Here is a 17,792-nt window from a genome sequence, read left to right as displayed (position 1 = left end):
CTGCTAGCTAACCGTAGCTAACTTGTTTGTCCATTGTTTGGTCTGTGACGTAATAGGTCAACAGGAAAAAGGTCCAATACTAACAAGCTGAAAGGGGGCATATCTCCACCTATCGTAGAGGAGTCGCACATACTTGGCTCAATAAATGGATTCCCCTGCCGTGCTTGTATACTGGGACAAGGACAGTAGGCCAGTTAGATGTCCTCGTCCAGCTGGGACTGTAGCTCCACTTCACCGTTTCCATGGAAACATACTGAGTGAGTCGCCGTCAGCGTCGAAGGTGGTTCTTCAGCTGTAAGACTTAATGAATGGATAAATATGTATGTTTTATGATAATGTGTTTAAGTCTTTGTCCGAATATATTTTTGAAGAACATTCACAAATCAAAAGACAGACGTCCTCACACTCGCCTCTTTTTGACCTCATTGATGTGTATTAAGAAATAAAGGGTTGTCAACAACAGCGACATATAAATATATTACAAAATGAATAGTTAAAGTTGTGCCCAGGGGATCAGTGGACAGAGGGGCGTCCCACGTACAGAGACAGTGTCCGTGTGTTTGATTGCAGCCTTCGGCCCTCTGCTGCATGTCATGTCCTCTCTCTGTCCCCCTATGACACTTCAGTCTGTCCTGTCCAATAAAAACAAAGGATAAACAAAAACAGTGTGAAATAAATCAATAGATCAATAACAGGTGTATTTCAGCCTCCTGAGGCAAACACTCTGAGCTGCTGTACTTGTGTCTGTCCTGTCCATCAGAGCTCAGTGTCACCAGTGTTCACACATACATTCAGAACAGGTGGGTTTTCTTTAGTTCCCAGTTTAGTTCCCTTAAAGCATGTGTCCTCAGAGGGTCGGTCCAGCTGTGTAACAGCCATGATACCCTGAAGGAATGGTCCTGTGTGGTTGATATGAGGAGTGCAGTCAGAGAGCAGCTGTAACCTGGTCTGTGTTCAACCTTGATCTCATATCAGCCTGTCCAAATTTACAACAGTCACACAGGTGGAAACTGCTCGCTTTGTTTATCAGTGTTGTTTGTTCACAGACGGAGCACTGACCTCCTTTTCCTCCATGCTGGTTTCTACCAGGACTCAGACTCCACCTGACCCTCACACACTGATCCAACCACCATAATATAGGAGGGGGGGGGGGACCCCAGGATCTGTGTGTTAACATGTGTCTTTGTCTGCTCTGTTACAGTCCAGTGACTTCAGTGACATCACAAACTGGCCCACACCTGGGGAACTGGCCAAAGAGGTACTGTGTGTGTCTGTGTGTGTGTCTGTGTCTGTGTGTCTCTGTGTGTGTGTGTGTGTGTGTCTGTGTGTCTGTGTGTCTGTGTGTGTGTCTGTGTGTCTGTGTGTCTGTCTGTGTGTCTGTGTCTGTGTGTCTGTGTGTCTCTGTGTGTGTGTGTGTGTGTGTGTGTGTGTGTGTGTTGCTGAGGTGGATGACTGAGGATCTTTGTGATCTCTGCTCACTAGGTGGAGCACTAAAACACATGTTCTCTGAGGCTCAGTTCACTTCATCATACAGCACATCCAGATTAATTATAGTGTGTTTAGTGGAGTGTAACATGTCTGTGTGTGTGTGTGTGTGTGTGTGTGTGTGTGTCTGTTATAATTATAGTGTGTTTAGTGGAGTGTAACATGTCTGTGTGTGTTTCCATCAGAGAGTCTGAAGATTATTTTCTTTTCTTTGAAACAGTGCGACACATCTTCAGCTCTGTGTTTAAAGAACAACAACCGTGACAAAATGTCTGTGATGTGTTTGTGTCGTTGTGCCTCAAAGTGAGTTAAGAAACCATCGACTGTAGGTCAGACTGACTGTCGGAGCAAAAACGTCTGCACAGTACAGAGCCGTCAAAGCAGAGATTTACCAACAAATTAAATCATTTCTGTGAGTAGATGAGGAGTTAAATAAGAGACAGTCTGTTCTGTAGGTGTGTGAACAGTGACACTGTGACACACCTCAGTCTGTAGCTGTTTAATCTGTGTATGAAGACAAAAGTTTCAGCAGATTCATAAAGAGAATGTGTAAGAATAAAAAAAGCCTCGTGAAGTTTCACCAGTGTGATTTAAATCTTCCAGCAACAACAAAATGTCCTGAACAACAACGGGAAGAAGCCGCCGTCGTCACGCAGAGAGAAGGAGAAGAGGAGGGATCGAACGGAGAGGAAGTCCGAGAGCAGCCATGATGGCGGTGAGAGCAAAGAGAACCAGGAGGCTCAGCTGGAGCCGCTGGGAGAGCTGCCCAAAGACGGAGAGTCCAAGACGGGTCAGGACACCAAGAGCGGCGGGCTGAAGAAGAGGGGAGGTGAGGGTGAGGACATGTTTTATATTATCGTCTCTGTCTGACTGAAGCATGTTGATCAGCGTCCTTTAAACCAATCAGCTGATTATTGATCAGATTAAAACTGGTTTCTTCTCTGACCTGCGAAATGATTCATCTCCACAACATCAACCTTAACGACTCGTCTCTGACGTAACGAGTCTTCACGTGTACCTGGAGGTGAATGTGTTCACCGAGTGCTGCAGACAGGAAGCATGTCTGTCAATAACCGTATTGATCAGGGACCGCTCAGATTGATGCATGTTCTGCTCTCATGATGTCATATGTTGCTCTTCATCTCATGTTTGCTGCCACCTCGTCGTCCAATAAGAGACACACACCACCTCATTGTGTCCCTGCCGTCCAATAAGAGACACACACCACGTCATCGTGTCCCTGCCGTCCAATAAGACACACACCACGTCATCGTGTCCCTGCCGTCCAATAAGAGACACACACCACGTCATCGTGTCCCTGCCGTCCATAAGAGACACACCACGTCAACGTGTCCCTGCCGTCCAATAAGAGACACACCACGTCATCGTGTCCCTGCCGTCCAATAAGAGACACACCACGTCATCGTGTCCCTGCCGTCCAATAAGAGACACACCACGTCATCGTGTCCCCGCCGTCCATAAGAGACACACACCACGTCATCGTGTCCCTGCCGTCCAATAAGAGACACACCACGTCATCGTGTCCCTGCCGTCCATAAGAGACACACACCACGTCATCGTGTCCCTGCCGTCCAATAAGAGACACACCACGTCATCGTGTCCCTGCCGTCCATAAGAGACACACACCACGTCATCGTGTCCCTGCCGTCCAATAAGACACACACCACGTCATCGTGTCCCTGCCGTCCAATAAGACACACACACCACGTCATTGTGTCCCCGTCATCCAATAAGACACACACCACGTCATCGTGTCCCTGCCGTCCAATAAGACACACACACCACGTCATCGTGTCCCTGCCGTCCAATAAGAGACACACACCACGTCATCGTGTCCCTGCCGTCCATAAGAGACACACCACGTCATCGTGTCCCTGCCGTCCAATAAGACACACACACCACGTCATTGTGTCCCCGTCGTCCAATAAGACACACACCACGTCATCGTGTCCCTGCCGTCCAATAAGAGACACACACCACGTCATCGTGTCCCTGCCGTCCAATAAGAGACACACACCACGTCATCGAGTCCCTGCCGTGCAGTAAGAGACACACACCACGTCATTGTGTCCCCGCCGTCCAATAAGACACACACCACGTCATTGTGTCCCTGCCGTCCAATAAGAGACACACACCACGTCATTGTGTCCCTGCCGTCCATAAGAGACACACACCACGTCATCGTGTCCCTGCCGTCCAATAAGAGACACACACCACACCATTGTGTCCCCATCGTCCAATAAGACACACACCACGTCATCGTGTCCCCGCCGTCCAATAAGACACACACCACGTCATTGTGTCCCTGCCGTCCAATAAGAGACACACACCACGTCATCGTGTCCCTGCCGTCCAATAAGACACACACCACGTCATCGTGTCCCTGCCGTCCAATAAGACACACACCACGTCATTGTGTCCCTGCCGTCCAATAAGACACACACCACGTCATTGTGTCCCTGCCGTCCAATAAGACACACACCACGTCATCGTGTCCCTGCCGTCCAATAAGACACACACCACGTCATTGTGTCCCTGCCGTCCAATAAGAGACACACACCACGTCATCGTGTCCCTGCCGTCCAATAAGACACACACCACGTCATCGTGTCCCTGCCGTCCAATAAGAGACACACACCACGTCATTGTGTCCCTGTCGTCCAATAAGACACACACCACGTCATCGTGTCCCTGCCGTCCAATAAGAGACACACACCACGTCATCGTGTCCCTGCCGTCAAATAAGACACACACCACGTCATCGTGTCCCTGCCGTCCAATAAGAGACACACACCACGTCATTGTGTCCCTGTCGTCCAATAAGACACACACCACGTCATCGTGTCCCTGCCGTCCAATAAGAGACACACACCACGTCATTGTGTCCCTGTCGTCCAATAAGACACACACCACGTCATCGTGTCCCTGCCGTCCAATAAGACACACACCACGTCATCGTGTCCCTGCCGTCCATAAGAGACACACACCACGTCAACGTGTCCCCACCGTCCAATAAGAGACACACACCACGTCATTGTGTCCCTGCCGTCCAATAAGAGACACACACCACGTCATCGTGTCCCTGCCGTCAAATAAGACACACACCACGTCATCGTGTCCCTGCCGTCCATAAGAGACACACACCACGTCAACGTGTCCCCACCGTCCAATAAGACACACACCACGTCATTGTGTCCCTGCCGTCCAATAAGAGACACACACCACGTCATTGTGTCCCTGCCGTCCAATAAGAGACACACACCACGTCATCGTGTCCCTGCCGTCCAATAAGAGACACACACCACGTCAACGTGTCCCCACCGTCCAATAAGACACACACCACGTCATTGTGTCCCCACCGTCCAATAAGAGACACACACCACGTCATTGTGTCCCTGCCGTCCAATAAGAGACACACACCACGTCATCGTGTCCCTGCCGTCCAATAAGAGACACACACCACGTCATCGTGTCCCTGCCGTCCAATAAGACACACACCACGTCATCGTGTCCCTGCTGTCCATAAGAGACACACACCACGTCATCGTGTCCCTGCCGTCAAATAAGAGACACACCACGTCATCGTGTCCCTGCCGTCCATAAGAGACACACACCACGTCATCGTGTCCCTGCCGTCCAATAAGAGACACACCACGTCATCGTGTCCCTGCCGTCCATAAGAGACACACACCACGTCATCGTGTCCCTGCCGTCCAATAAGACACACACCACGTCATCGTGTCCCTGCCGTCCATAAGAGACACACACCACGTCATCGTGTCCCTGCCGTCCAATAAGACACACACACCACGTCATTGTGTCCCCGTCATCCAATTAGACACACACCACGTCATCGTGTCCCTGCCGTCCAATAAGAGACACACACCACACCATTGTGTCCCCATCGTCCAATAAGACACACACCACGTCATCGTGTCCCCGCCGTCCAATAAGAGACACACACCACGTCATCGTGTCCCCGCCGTCCAATAAGACACACACCACGTCATTGTGTCCCTGCCGTCCAATAAGAGACACACACCACGTCATCGTGTCCCTGCCGTCCAATAAGACACACACCACGTCATCGTGTCCCTGCCGTCCAATAAGAGACACACACCACGTCATTGTGTCCCCGTCGTCCAATAAGACACACACCACGTCATCGTGTCCCTGCCGTCCAATAAGAGACACACACCACGTCATCGTGTCCCTGCCATCAAATAAGACACACACCACGTCATCGTGTCCCTGCCGTCCATAAGAGACACACACCACGTCAACGTGTCCCCACCGTCCAATAAGAGACACACACCACGTCATTGTGTCCCTGCCGTCCAATAAGAGACACACACCACGTCATCGTGTCCCTGCCGTCCAATAAGAGACACACACCACGTCATCGTGTCCCTGCCGTCCAATAAGACACACACCACGTCATTGTGTCCCTGCCGTCCATAAGAGACACACACCACGTCATCGTGTCCCTGCCGTCCAGTAAGACACACACACCACGTCATTGTGTCCCCGCCGTCCAATAAGACACACACCACGTCATCGTGTCCCTGCCGTCCATAAGAGACACACACCACGTCATCGTGTCCCTGCCGTCAAATAAGACACACACCACGTCAACGTGTCCCTGGCGTCCATAAGAGACACACACCACGTCATCGTGTCCCTGCCGTCCAATAAGACACACACCACGTCATTGTGTCCCTGCCGTCCATAAGAGACACACACCACGTCATCGTGTCCCTGCCGTCCAATAAGACACACACCACGTCATCGTGTCCCTGCCGTCCAGGGTTGGACATGGTTCAGTTCTGGGACCAGCTGAACCTTTTTGGTACATTTTTAATAACGAAAGAATAACTGTAGTTGTAAAGAGTCAGAAGTGAAGTGAGGCTCTGAGACAGACTGGAGCAGAGTCTCTGTCCAATCAGCAGCACTCTGTAGAAAATGGAGCCTTTTCATTGGCCATCGTCCTCATGTTTACACACGTATTGTTGAAAAACAAATGCAGACTCTAAGTGTAAATAAACACATCAGGTTGCGCCCGTGAGATGCAGCTGAGACATGAACCCTCACTGAGACGTGAGGACAGTCACACAGATTAAAACCAGAGCGTATCTGCTGTGGGAAACGTGGGAGTGGAAAATGTGTCCGATACACCGTCGGTCGAGACACAAGGAAGGTTTCCACGGCGCTGCATTCCAGCTGAGACCCGGGTTTCCTCTGACGTCTGGAGTGTCAGTGGTCCCCTTCGGTGGCCTCGTCGCAGCCAGAACCCAGATGTGCTGAATTCTGACACAGATTGATTAAACGTGAGTCCGTACTCAGTCGTACCGACCGTAGACTGTTTAAAATAATGAAATCAGCTACAGTGATGTCACACAGTGGTTTTTGGCACTTTGGTCGGCGCCATCTTGTTTTGTTTGACAATCACTGACAGGGTTAAAGGAATATTTCACCTCCTAAATGATCATCATTCACTCACCTCGTGATGGTTCAGCATTTTCCAGGCCTGGAAAAGTCCTGGAATTTTGTGGAGTGTAATGAAATAAATAGTGTCAGTAATCTTAAATGTAACGTGAAACATGACATTAGATTAATTTCCTGGAGCTGTTAATGTGTGACAGTGTTTTGTTTTCCATCACGTGTGTTTCTTCAGCGTCTTCCTGCGTTCGTCTCTCTTCACGTGTGCCGGCGCTCTTAAACGATGTTTTAATAGTTTGAATCTGATGTGTTTGAATAATGGCAGGTACAGAAACACAAAGACTTTGGGTCCTTGAAAAGTCCTGAGAAGGTTTTGAAGTTTTATCCATGAACATGTGAGGGGGAACCCTGTGAAGTATTATTTAACAAAGCCTGCAGGTATGGAGGAGGTCAAAGGGTTAAACTGGATCATTATGTCACAGACTCACACTGATGATGTCATTTGATCCACACTGGATCTCCAGCGGGTTCTTTTGTTTGTTTGTTTTGGATCAAACCTCTTCACGCTGTGTTTTCGGTGTGCAATCATCGCCAGGTAACAAACGTAAGTGGGTTTCTTTGCCGCTGGAGGAGGCGTCCACGGACGACGGCGACAAGACACCCGGCGGGGGTACGGCACGCTCAGACGCAGAGCCCACCAGCGACTCACCCGACCCCGTGTCGCCCAATCACACACTCCATAGTAACAGGGCGCATGATAGCAGCAGGAGTAAGTGTTGTGTTCACGCCTTCAGTCTGTGTCGTGTTTCCTCACTCTGCTGCTGGCTTCGCTCTGTCTCAGCTACCATCTGTCTCTGTGTCGGCGTCTGTCTCCGTACTAATGCAGTGCATGATGGGAGCACGCTGTGTTTTAATGTAATGTTCTTTAATCAATCTGCTCTCAGTGGGTCGTTACATCTCATCAGACTGATTCAAAGTCTGAACTCTGAGCCTTCATCACTCAGAAGAGACTCATCATCATACTGTCAGTACAGGAGGTCATTGAACACATCACACATACTGTCAGTACAGGAGATCATTGAACACATCACACATACTGTCAGTACACGAGGATATTGAACACATCACACATACTGTCAGTACAGGAGGACATTGAACACATCACACATACTGTCCATACAGGAGGTCATTGAACACATCACACATACTGTCTATACAGGAGGTCATTGAACACATCACACATACTGTCAGTACAGGAGGTCATTGAACACATCACATCTCTTCTCTCAGTTATTATAACAGTTCACAGACTAACGTCTCTCCTGGTCGATCGTGGTCGATCTGTGTATCCGTCTCAGCAGATGATGTCACAGACTTCAGATAAAGTCTGATCTGACTGTTTCACATTTCCTGTCAGTGTTTTGGACTCAAACACACAGATATGTAAATATAATGAAAGTAATAACAGCCAGAGTCGTCAGGGAGAATCTTTGTCATCATTTCACCACCTAACAGTTCACTTATTCAACTCAAAATGGCGTCCATTAATTGATTGATAACTTCCTGTTACTTTTTCCTCACCCTGTCTCATGACCCTCTACCTGCTGTATCTGTAGGATCGCACTTAGCCTTCCTGTTGTCTTGTTGTCAGGTTGGAGAAGAGAGCCTCGGGACTTTGGGGACGACACCACCAGCGTCAGAAGTGACGGCGGGAGCGCTCGTGGAGGAATACGAGGCCGGGGGAAAGGACGTGGGCGTGGGAGAGGTCGAGGCCGAGGTATGGTTTTAGTTTGACACCATGTTAACCGCCATTGTTCCCCCTCAGGGTAACATTAAAGTTTCCTTCAGCAGGCCACAGCTGATCAGTCCTCAGACCCTCTGACACATGTTTGTATCTGCTCCTTCAGGCCGCTACGAATTCTCTCAGAGCTTCAGAGACTCTCAGTCGTCCGACGGCTCCGTTCAGGTTCCCTCAGAGTTCGGCACCAACATGGTTTATTACTACGATGATGGAAACAAGGTCCAGATGTACACGGTGGATGAAAAGCTCCTGAAAGAATACATCAAACGACAAATGTGAGTGTTTCTGTTTGAGTCCAGCTGAAGTGGCGTCTGACTTTCAGTACGAAGGATGTTTTACAGCACAGACAGAAAGAAGATCAAACCAACTGATGAAACAATGAAACAATTCATTGATACGTGTCACCTCCTCAGGAGCACAGTTAATAACTTATTTATTCATAATTAATGAAGGAAACTGGTGGAGAACATGGTGTGTGTGTGTGTGCGTGTGTGTGTGTGTGTGTGTGTGTGTGTGTGTGTGTGTGTGTGTGTGTGTAAAGGGGGAGCTGAATGTATCTGATGATGAACGTTATTAAAGACGTACACAGGATGGACCAATGAACCATCCTGCAGTGACATCACAGAGCTGATTGGATCATGATTACAGGTTCCAGTTTTCATACTGTGAGCCGACATGTTGTGTCTTACATTACTGAGGTTTAAGTCCTCTGATGTTGATGACCCTGCAGTAATGCTGTGATAGAAACATCTTTAACTCAGGGTTTCCCCCACAGTTATTCATCTGTGACGTCCTGCCACCACTCAAACATCTGCCGCCATGTTTAGACGCTCTGTTTTTGGAGCTGAACTGTTTATCAGCAGCAGAACGTCAGGAGCAGTGAAAGTGAAACTGAACATCAGTGGGTCTAATGTTTGCTTTCACTCACTAACAGCAGCTCCTCTCCTCTATCGATCCCATCAGGTGTGATCGGATCAACTGATCAATTATACAGAAGCCACAGATGTAGAGGAGGACGGTGTTCCTGAGTCCTGAGTTAAACTGGTTGTTGTTCTGGTTTGTGACGTGTCGTCTTCTCAGTTCTCCTAAATCTGCAGTGTAGAGTGTCACTAAGAACGAGGACTGTTTAAATTAAACTCAGGTCATGACCTCCGCCAGCCAATGCCTATGGTGCATTCATGTGCTCCTTGGATGATCTGAGGTCAGAGTGTCTATCAGGTTTAAGTTGTAATGTGGAAACAACATGGACGCCACGATGTTATTGCTCAGAGCGTTTAAACAACACGTTGTGTACAGAGCAGGTTGTAAGTGTGTGACTGATGTACAGGTGTGTGTACAGAGCAGGTTGTAAGTGTGTGACTGATGTACAGGTGTGTGTACAGAGCAGGTTGTAGGTGTGTGACTGATGTACAGGTGTGTGTACAGAGCAGGTTGTAAGTGTGTGACTGATGTACAGGTGTGTGTACAGAGCAGGTTGTAGGTGTGTGACTGATGTACAGGTGTGTGTACAGAGCAGGTTGTAAGTGTGTGACTGATGTACAGGTGTGTGTACAGAGCAGGTTGTAGGTGTGTGACTGATGTACAGGTGTGTGTACAGAGCAGGTTGTAAGTGTGTGACTGATGTACAGGTGTGTGTACAGAGCAGGTTGTAGGTGTGTGACTGATGTACAGGCGTGTGTACAGAGCAGGTTGTAAGTGTGTGACTGATGTACAGGTGTGTGTACAGAGCAGGTTGTAGGTGTGTGACTGATGTACAGGCGTGTGTACAGAGCAGGTTGTAAGTGTGTGACTGATGTACAGGCGTGTGTACAGAGCAGGTTGTAGGTGTGTGACTGATGTACAGGTGTGTGTACAGAGCAGGTTGTAGGTGTGTGTACAGAGCAGGTTGTAGGTGTGTGACTGATGTACAGGTGTGTGTACAGAGCAGGTTGTAGGTGTGTGACTGATGTACAGGCGTGTGTACAGAGCAGGTTGTAGGTGTGTGACTGATGTACAGGCGTGTGTACAGAGCAGGTTGTAGGTGTGTGACTGATGTACAGGTGTGTGTACAGAGCAGGTTGTAGGTGTGTGACTGATGTACAGGTGTGTGTACAGAGCAGGTTGTAGGTGTGTGACTGATGTACAGGTGTGTGTACAGAGCAGGTTGTAGGTGTGTGTACAGAGCAGGTTGTAGGTGTGTGACTGATGTACAGGCGTGTGTACAGAGCAGGTTGTAGGTGTGTGACTGATGTACAGGTGTGTGTACAGAGCAGGTTGTAAGTGTGTGACTGATGTACAGGCGTGTGTACAGAGCAGGTTGTAAGTGTGTGACTGATGTACAGGTGTGTGTACAGAGCAGGTTGTAGGTGTGTGTACAGAGCAGGTTGTAAGTGTGTGACTGATGTACAGGTGTGTGTACAGAGCAGGTTGTAGGTGTGTGTACAGAGCAGGTTGTAGGTGTGTGACTGATGTACAGGCGTGTGTACAGAGCAGGTTGTAGGTGTGTGACTGATGTACAGGCGTGTGTACAGAGCAGGTTGTAGGTGTGTGACTGATGTACAGGTGTGTGTACAGAGCAGGTTGTAGGTGTGTGACTGATGTACAGGTGTGTGTACAGAGCAGGTTGTAGGTGTGTGACTGATGTACAGGTATGTGTACAGAGCAGGTTGTAGGTGTGTGACTGATGTACAGGTGTGTGTACAGAGCAGGTTGTACGTGTGTGACTGATGTACAGGTGTGTGTACAGAGCAGGTTGTAGGTGTGTGACTGATGTACAGGTGTGTGTACAGAGCAGGTTGTAGGTGTGTGACTGATGTACAGGTGTGTGTACAGAGCAGGTTGTAGGTGTGTGACTGATGTACAGGTGTGTGTACAGAGCAGGTTGTAAGTGTGTGACTGATGTACAGGCGTGTGTACAGAGCAGGTTGTAGGTGTGTGACTGATGTACAGGTGTGTGTACAGAGCAGGTTGTAGGTGTGTGACTGATGTACAGGCGTGTGTACAGAGCAGGTTGTAGGTGTGTGACTGATGTACAGGTGTGTGTACAGAGCAGGTTGTAGGTGTGTGACTGATGTACAGGTGTGTGTACAGAGCAGGTTGTAGGTGTGTGACTGATGTACAGGTGTGTGTACAGAGCAGGTTGTAGGTGTGTGACTGATGTACAGGTGTGTGTACAGAGCAGGTTGTAGGTGTGTGACTGATGTACAGGTGTGTGTACAGAGCAGGTTGTAAGTGTGTGACTGATGTACAGGTGTGTGTACAGAGCAGGTTGTAGGTGTGTGACTGATGTACAGGCGTGTGTACAGAGCAGGTTGTAAGTGTGTGACTGATGTACAGGCGTGTGTACAGAGTGTAGGTCCTGTGTGTTGGTGGTGTCCTGCAGGGGGCAGCGTTCTCTCTGTCCTGGGTGCAGCAGCAGCCTCAGAGGGTGGGAGGGGGGGTTGTTGACTCTAAATATAGTCTGAGAGCTTCAGAGGGACGGTGATGAATTATACTGAGACAGGAAGTGTAAAAAAAACCCCTGTGTTTGGGGGGGGGGGGGGGCATTCCTGTCTTCTCCTCTCTCGTCTCCCTCAGTGTTATTCAGGCTGCTCACTCACACATGAAGACATGGCTGTTCACCGCCTGCAGGCAGAACTTCACGCACTGACGTGTGTGTGTGTGTGTGTGTGTGTGTGTGTGTGTGGTGACTGAGAAAGTCAGAGGATTTTACATTTCCTGTGTTTTACAGGAACATGTAGAGGAATAATAAAACTACAGATTGTCTGATGGTGACATGGAGCTCATCTGAACACTGAAACACGTCTGTGACATCACATCACATCTTGTCTTATATTCCACAGTCTTCAGCCCTCCTCACACAGAGATGTCACCACGACGTCACTTCTTTATGTCTACTTTGTATTTTTACACAGAACCAAAAGTCAGTCTCTAGTGTGACATATAACATACGTGTCAGCAGCTCTTTATAAACAATAACAATGACATCACATGTCAATAATAATCATTTAGCGTCCCTGTTATATGGCGGCTGATCTAGTCCTCTGCTCAGAGGGTGAGGACCTCCTGGACCTCATTGTTTGAGTTAGCTGCTAACTGCTAACAGCTGCTGTTCTTCTTCTTTGAGTTAGCTGCTAACTGCTAACAGCTGCTGTTCTTTGAGTTAGCTGCTAACTGCTAACGCTGCTGTTCTTCTTTGAGTTAGCCACTCACTGCTAACAGCTGCTGTTATTCTTTGAGTTAGCTGCTAACTGCTGCTTTAAATCTCTAACAGACATTAAAAACATCACACCTGTCCTGCACCTGTCCTGTTTATACACCTGTCCTGGTTATACACCTGTCACTGTCTCTGTCTCCGGCTCAGAGACGAGACAACTCTCTCCCAATGTTCCACAATCTTACCTTACAGCGCAGCGAGGCAACATAATGGAGCGATATACTCGCTGTGACCAGGCAGTGTGAAAGCAGCTATGTGCCAGTAGAGAGGTGGATGGTACTGGAAACCAGTCTGTCCCAGTTAACAGTAACTAAAGGGTTAATGTTGGTTGGTTATTGGTCTAATCCTGATTGGATGAATTCACAAGCTGTTAGATGAGCACTGAATGCATCTCCTCCTCCTCCTCCTCTTCCTCTTCCTCCTCGTCTTCCTCCTGCAGTGAGTACTACTTCAGCCTCCACAACCTGGAGCGAGACTTCTTCCTGAGGAGGAAGATGGACGCTCAGGGCTTCCTCCCCATCTCCCTCATCGCCAGCTTCCACAGAGTGCAGGCCCTCACCATGGACATCAGCCTCATCATGGAGGTAATGCCACCACCATCATCATCTTCATCACCATCACCATCATCCTCTGCAGGCTGACCTGGAGCTTCAGCTCTGTGAGAAGAATGTTTGTAGAGATTCTCACTGAGTGAAGGTACAGGCTGTGGGACCTGACTACTCTCTGGGATTCACTCACAGGGACCTGTGTTTAACCTGGATTTAATACATGTAATAAATATGATTAATAAGTGATAAATATCTAATAATTATATTTAATCAATACTCTATCTCCAGGCCCTGAAGAGCAGTAAAGAGGTGGAGCTGGTGGATGATAAAGTTCGCTGTAAAACTGACCCTGAGCGTTGGCCCATCCCCACCCCCCCCATCATTGGCTCCCCTCGTACTGACTTCTCTCAGCTCATCAACTGTCCTGAGTTCGTCCCTCGACAGAACCTCACCTCCACAAACTCTGGTCAGTATTCAGCTCTGATCCTTCTTCTTCTACTGCTGCTGCTGCTACTCTTCCTCACCTCTTCTTCTCCTCATCTTTCTTCTTCTTCCTTGTCTTCTTCTTTTTCTTTGTCTTCTTTGTCTTCTTCTTTTTCAGCATTCTTCTCCCTCTTCTGTTTCTTTATTTTCTCCTCCTCCAACATTCTTCTTCTTCTACTTTAACATTCTTCTTCCTCCTCAGTCGGCTTTTTCTTTGACTTTCTTCTACATTCCTCTCTTTCAACATTCTTCTTTCACATTCTTTGTCTCCTCCGTCATTGTTCTTTGACACCAAAATGAAGAGGTGTTAAAGTGAAGGTGTGGTGATGAACTCATTAGGGGTGTAACGGTACACACAAGTCATGGTTCGGTACGTACCTCGGTGTGGGGGTCACGCTTCGGTACGGGTTCGGTACAGCGGGAAAAAAGCAACAAAAAGTCACACATGTATTACACTAGCTGTTTTAAATTTATTTTGAACAGACACCAGTTGACTGCAAAACTAAAAACCATCTCCTGTTATAAAAGTAAAAAAAGAATAAAACATAAAACAAATATGCAAATTGCTTCGGTGATGTTTTTGGCCCTGTCTGTGTTCATGTCAAGAGGCTGCTTAAAAGCAGCGGGAATAAGTTGTTGCACACAAGTTGTTTTTTCTTCGCACCAGTGATACACATATCAGGATGATGCCGTCTTATATGCATTAACATGTTTGATGTGTTTCCAGAGACGTACCACACCTCAGTGAAACATCGCAGACAGACAGTCTTTGTCCGGTCCACTGCTCGTGTGCCATCGCTGTTATGTTGCACTGGGAAGCCAAAGTGTTCCCATAAGGGTGATTTAAATGAAGCCGGCGGCTCTTCTAACTCCACACTCTCCATCACCTTTCTTCTTCGTCTGTTTTTGTAACTGCTTCTTTTTTGTCTGTAATGATGGTTGCTGGCAGCTTTTAGGCTCATTACCACCACCTGGATTGAAGTAAGGACACGACTTTTTTTTAATACTCACTCAGACGTATTCGTTGTATGACTGCATGCACCAAACCTTGACACCCGTACTGTGACAGCACAGGACGATATATACAAAATGTATACAAAATGTACAGAAAGGTAAAATCATCAAGTTTTGAAAAAGTATTTTGTCAATTTCATTTTGTCTTTAATGTTATTAAATCTTATATTATCTTTGTAAGATGATTATCTTATAGAATGTTATTACTATCCTAAAACATTCTCCAGGTCCTCTGAAACTCTGCAGGACTTATTTACACCCTGCCCAGCAGCAGTACCGTGGAGAACGGTCCCTAACTACGGGGAGAACGGAGCAGGCTTCCCTGGAGGTCTGCCACTTTCCCCGGTCCCTCTTCTCCACACTTTTGGCTCTAGTTTCGCAGACCGGGCGAGGCGGGGGCGCTTCGCCAACTGGGTGTGGCCAGGCGGATTTTGCAAGTTTGGCACACTGTGCGTGCTGGCGCAGCTACTCGTCTGTCCCACCTCCGTCCCTCCTACCTGCGCAAGTTGGAAAGAGGGAGGAGAGAAGGCGTGGAGTGGGTCTTAGATTCAATGTGCCGACAGTGGCTTGGAAAACCGCCCATAACCATGTCACACGGGGAAGAGAGAAGAGGGAAGGCGGTTAGATTATCCAACATTTGCGGTTAGATTATCATATTTTTTTATTGACAAAAATATAGGCTGCTTAGGCTGATTTTTTTTTATGGGCTCATGTGCCCCTAAATATTTTTTACAGTTCGCACACACGTATTTTTAGTGGAGTGAAATGCTCCCACTGTCAAGCGCTGGATCTGACAGCCTGAGCACATCGGCACAAAACGCTACGGCGTACGAGATATTATTTATATCATGAGAAGTCAGTACTTTCGGCAGCATAAATCTTTTATTTAGAAACTATGGCGGGTCAAATTAAACTATGGCGGACCGCCATAGTTTCGTTAATTAATGGGAAACACTGGTGCATGTAAACTCTCATTCCTCTTTAAGTTCATTCCGGTCTTTCTGCACATGCTCGTTTCCTTGCCCTTTGGGCACGATGACAAATGTAGCGCGCATAGCAACGGGCTGAGATAGAGCAGTCGGACTGGTTGCACTCACCAGTTTCCATTTGCCGAAGCACGGTCTTCTATCTCCCTTCTTGGACCTTCTACCTCCCTTCTCCTCCTCAACAGACGAAGCATTAGCAGAACAAGGTTGTTGTCATACTGCTGCGTCAAGAATATAAGCAAAACAAGCCTGAAAAAGGCACTAAGAACGGCGTCGTCAAGCATCTTGTTATCCAGAGCGAGGACTACAGTGTTTTCTTCCGGTAAACATAAACACGTAACATCTGCCCCGCCCCCTATCCAATCAGAAACCTTCCCTGCCCCAAACCTTGCGCAGACCCGAATAAAGGTGATTGAACTGATCTCTGTGTAAACCCTCATTCAGAATGAATATTTCCCATGTAAACTACCTGGAAAGACTTTAATTCAGAATGATTTTATTCAGATTTATTTCATTCTGAATCAGAAGCCATCATGTCACCACACCCAGTGACACACACACGTTCCCTCATCACCATGAACACACACACACATTCCCTCACGTTCCCTCATCACCATGAACACACACACGTTCCCTCACGTTCTATATATATATATATATATATATATATATATATATATATATATATATATATATATATATATATATATATGTGTATATATTCAGCGTGAGCCGTCGGTGAGCGTTAAACTATATATTTATATATATTCAGCTTCATCACCTGTGAAGAAGACTCCTCCTGAGTCAGCTGAGCCTCAGGACTCCTCAGCTGAGCCCAGCTCCTCCAGCCAGGACTCCCTCTCAGCCAAAACAGCCCCCCAGCCCGACCCTGAACCTGACGCCTGGATCCAGGTGGAGAAACGCCACCGTCAGCCCTCTGGAAAGGTACACAGTGACTCAGGCCTTAGATAGACATGTTTATATTCATCTCTTCATCATCATCACCTCTTTCTCTCTGTGGTTTCCTCATCATCATCCCTGTCTGTCTCCTCCAACCTCCTCTATCCTCCTCCATCCTCCTCCATCCCCCTCCACCCTCCTCCATCCTCCTCCATCCTGCTCCACCCTCCTCTATACCCCTCCATCCTCCTCCACCCTCCTCCATCCTCCTCCACCCTCCTCAACCCTCCTCCATCTTCCTCCATCCTGCTCCACCCTCCTCCATCTTCCTCCATCTTCCTCCACCCTCCTCCATCCTCCTCCATCCTCCTCCACCCTCCTCTATACTCCTCCATCCTCCTCCACCCTCCTCCACCCTCCTCCATCTTCCTCCATCCTGCTCCACCCTCCTCCATCTTCCTCCATCCTCCTCCACCCTCCTCCATCTTCCTCCATCCTGCTCCACCCTCCTCCATCCTCCTCCATCCTCCTCCACCCTCCTCTATACTCCTCCATCCTCCTCCACCCTCCTCCACCCTCCTCCATCTTCCTCCATCCTGCTCCACCCTCCTCCATCTTCCTCCATCCTCCTCCACCCTCCTCCATCTTCCTCCATCCTGCTCCACCCTCCTCCATCCTGCTCCACCCTCCTCTATCCCCCTCCACCCTCCTCCATCCTCCTCCACCCTCCTCCATCCCCCTCCAACCTCCTCCACCCTCCTCCATCCTCCATCCCCCTCCATCCTCCTCCACCATTCTCCATCCTCCATCCCCCTCCATCCTCCTCCATCTTCCTCCATCCTGCTCCACCCTCCTCCATCTTCCTCCATCCTCCTCCACCCTCCTCCATCTTCCTCCATCCTGCTCCACCCTCCTCCATC

The 17,792-nt window shown here is 48.4% G+C and overlaps 1 protein-coding gene across 11 annotated transcripts in view; it reads left to right on the top strand.

Moving 5' to 3' along the window:
* larp1b (La ribonucleoprotein 1B) overlaps positions 1 to 17,792 on the top strand; it is a 67,262-nt gene that overhangs the window by 12,170 nt on the left and 37,300 nt on the right. For 4 of the 11 annotated variants that reach the window (XM_078175390.1, XM_033643078.2, XM_033643076.2 and 1 more), the window contains exons 3-10: positions 1,202 to 1,258; positions 2,089 to 2,320; positions 7,541 to 7,714; positions 8,597 to 8,722; positions 8,853 to 9,021; positions 13,381 to 13,525; positions 13,778 to 13,955; positions 16,745 to 16,917. In XM_078175390.1, the coding sequence (XP_078031516.1) occupies positions 1,202 to 1,258; positions 2,089 to 2,320; positions 7,541 to 7,714; positions 8,597 to 8,722; positions 8,853 to 9,021; positions 13,381 to 13,525; positions 13,778 to 13,955; positions 16,745 to 16,917 (1,254 nt within the window). The remainder of the gene's footprint in view (positions 1 to 1,201; positions 1,259 to 2,088; positions 2,321 to 7,540; positions 7,715 to 8,596; positions 8,723 to 8,852; positions 9,022 to 13,380; positions 13,526 to 13,777; positions 13,956 to 16,744; positions 16,918 to 17,792) is intronic. The other 7 variants (XM_078175392.1, XM_078175391.1, XM_033643077.2 and 4 more) reach the window with 3 other exon arrangements.

Source organism: Epinephelus lanceolatus, chromosome 15 (assembly GCF_041903045.1).
Source record: "Epinephelus lanceolatus isolate andai-2023 chromosome 15, ASM4190304v1, whole genome shotgun sequence".
NCBI lineage: Eukaryota > Metazoa > Chordata > Actinopteri > Perciformes > Serranidae > Epinephelus > Epinephelus lanceolatus.
Note: the sequence above shows the minus strand (reverse complement) of the source record. Positions and strands in the feature narration are given on the sequence as shown.